The 2,106-nt window shown below is 36.5% G+C and overlaps 1 protein-coding gene across 1 annotated transcript; it reads right to left on the bottom strand.

The window, feature by feature from the left end:
* Positions 1-704: 704 nt before the first annotated feature.
* On the bottom strand, positions 705-1,640 carry TEOVI_000408800 (uncharacterized protein; the record flags this gene model as incomplete). The annotated part of the gene is made up of 1 exon (XM_067226897.1): positions 705-1,640. One exon carries the CDS (start codon positions 1,638-1,640, stop codon positions 705-707), a length of 936 nt encoding a protein of 311 aa, XP_067082998.1.
* Between the last annotated feature and the right edge of the window lie 466 nt (positions 1,641-2,106).

The raw sequence follows: 2,106 nt of genomic DNA, 5'->3' as shown, positions 1-2,106 counted from the left end.
ACATAAGAGGATTACTGCTTTCCATAGTTCCTGCACTAGCAGAGGATTTGTCGCATATGACACCTACCAACACCCGCCATACTAACAACAACTTATGTCTCCTACCCTCCGTCCTTACGCACACACCTCACAGCGACACCCCATAGCTATTTTAAGCACCTGACTTATTGTCCTAACAGGAATCAGAGGGTTGATGACCTTCTCTGGGTTACCTGCGAGGGTTATTGCAACAATAAATAATTCCATTTTATCCACACATATATCAAATACAAATAGTAATAATTAAGTGATGTAGCGTAACTGTTTTAGTGACGATTCAATATGGAGTGTTACAGATTCTGATTCCTTTCGGATTGAGAGTTGGAAGCCATACAGTCCTGCTCCTTGTTGGTAATTAAGTGGGACATGTTAGTTGGACTCGGTCACCATAAGTTTTGTCGTCTAACAGATAACAATAACATATGTCCTAAAAATTGTTATTACATTCAAAAGGTGAAATAGAGCGCATTCAGGTAAAATAAATTAAGTCTCATAGCAACAAAAATATACTGTTGAATTTACTGCAAACACATTGCACAAACACTTTCAACAAACAAACACACTATACCATCACCACAATTAAATTCCAAATACTATAACACATGTATTCTGTTCCAAAAAGTTACAATAAGTATTATGGTAATCACATCATAAGATTATCACGATCAGACAAAAAGGCAAAAAAATGAAATTAAAAGTGTAAATATTTTTTCCATCATGTCTACATTTTGGTTATAAGCATAAGCACCATCAAAAGGTTTCCTCCTCATGTAAGATAACATTGGTAGCAACATTGTATCATCAAGAAGGCATTGCTCCCTCTGTGCTGCAGTAAGATTGAGCCACGAGTTTTCAAGATACTTTTTGTCGAGTTCCGCCTTTACATCGGGAGTGTTGTAACATATATTGGCAGAGCAAACAGTGCAACTGTTTTTGTTCATTTCCTCCTGTAGTTCCTGTGTTACTGTCTTTACTTGTTGTTTTAAATGGTTGAGAACTGCAGCTTTTTGTTTCAGTGTTACCTCTAGAGGAGCAGTGATTTCCTTTATGTCAGTGTTGCACTGTTGTTTTTTCCTCTTTATTTTGTTTTCTTTTTCGCGATTGTAGGCTTCAAGGGTTGTAACAGTAGCATTCGAATTCTTTAATTTTGTGAGCAATTGTTTGCATTCATTACTTGCGTTCGTCTTCGTTGTGTGGTTCAGTTTGAGGAGCTCTGTCTCAGTTTTCTTTTTGTCAAGCTCAGTTTGCAAATCTGTAACATCTTTCACCTGCATCTCCGTTTCGGTGGTTACTGTTTGGTTGCACAAGTCTCCCTTAACCACTTCATTTCGTAAAGACTCGTGATCCTCAACCAATCTGTCTAGAGTCTCCTTGTTGCTGCAGTTCCAATAAAACGAATTATTCCGCCGTCTTCGTTCCAACTCATCACAAAATATCCACTTTTTATCAACGTCAAAAAATTCCTCTCCACCCTTGGAAGAGAGAGCTTCCATTGATTTATTTTTTCCCTCTTCCATCCATTTTGTATAAGCGCAAGAATCAGCGCCTGCCCATTCATTTAAGCGAGAAATGAGCAACAAAACTCCAAATAGCGTTCGCATTTTCTAAATGCCCCTACAGCAGATGATATGAAATAAACCACGCATTTACATTTTCCCAAAACACATTTGCATAAGAGCAGCAATATTTCCACCCAAGAACAAAACCAATTGCACTCATTCATAAAATGATATTATCATGGTAATTAATAAACATGTATGATATCCATAAAAATTCCATTATTATTTCACATGTTGAAAAGAAATCTCTGCTGAAACTGACAGATCAATAAGTAATAAAATATAGAAAAATAACATATTTTATTTCCATAACCGTTTACATGCTTCCGTAACATTTTTAATGATTTCCCTAAATACTTTTGGATAACACTTCACGTTTCCCCCCGCATTCATCCATCCATCTTTTCCATATAGTTTATCCAAGGTTTTTTTTATGTTCACATCATCCCAACAGGTCTCACCATTACATACAGGACACTCCTTATTATTCAACTTAAGCATTTCCAAT

The sequence above is a fragment of the Trypanosoma equiperdum genome (genome assembly GCF_001457755.1).
Source record: "Trypanosoma equiperdum strain OVI genome assembly, contig: ctg_869, whole genome shotgun sequence".
Lineage (NCBI taxonomy): Eukaryota > Euglenozoa > Kinetoplastea > Trypanosomatida > Trypanosomatidae > Trypanosoma > Trypanosoma equiperdum.
Note: the sequence above shows the minus strand (reverse complement) of the source record. Positions and strands in the feature narration are given on the sequence as shown.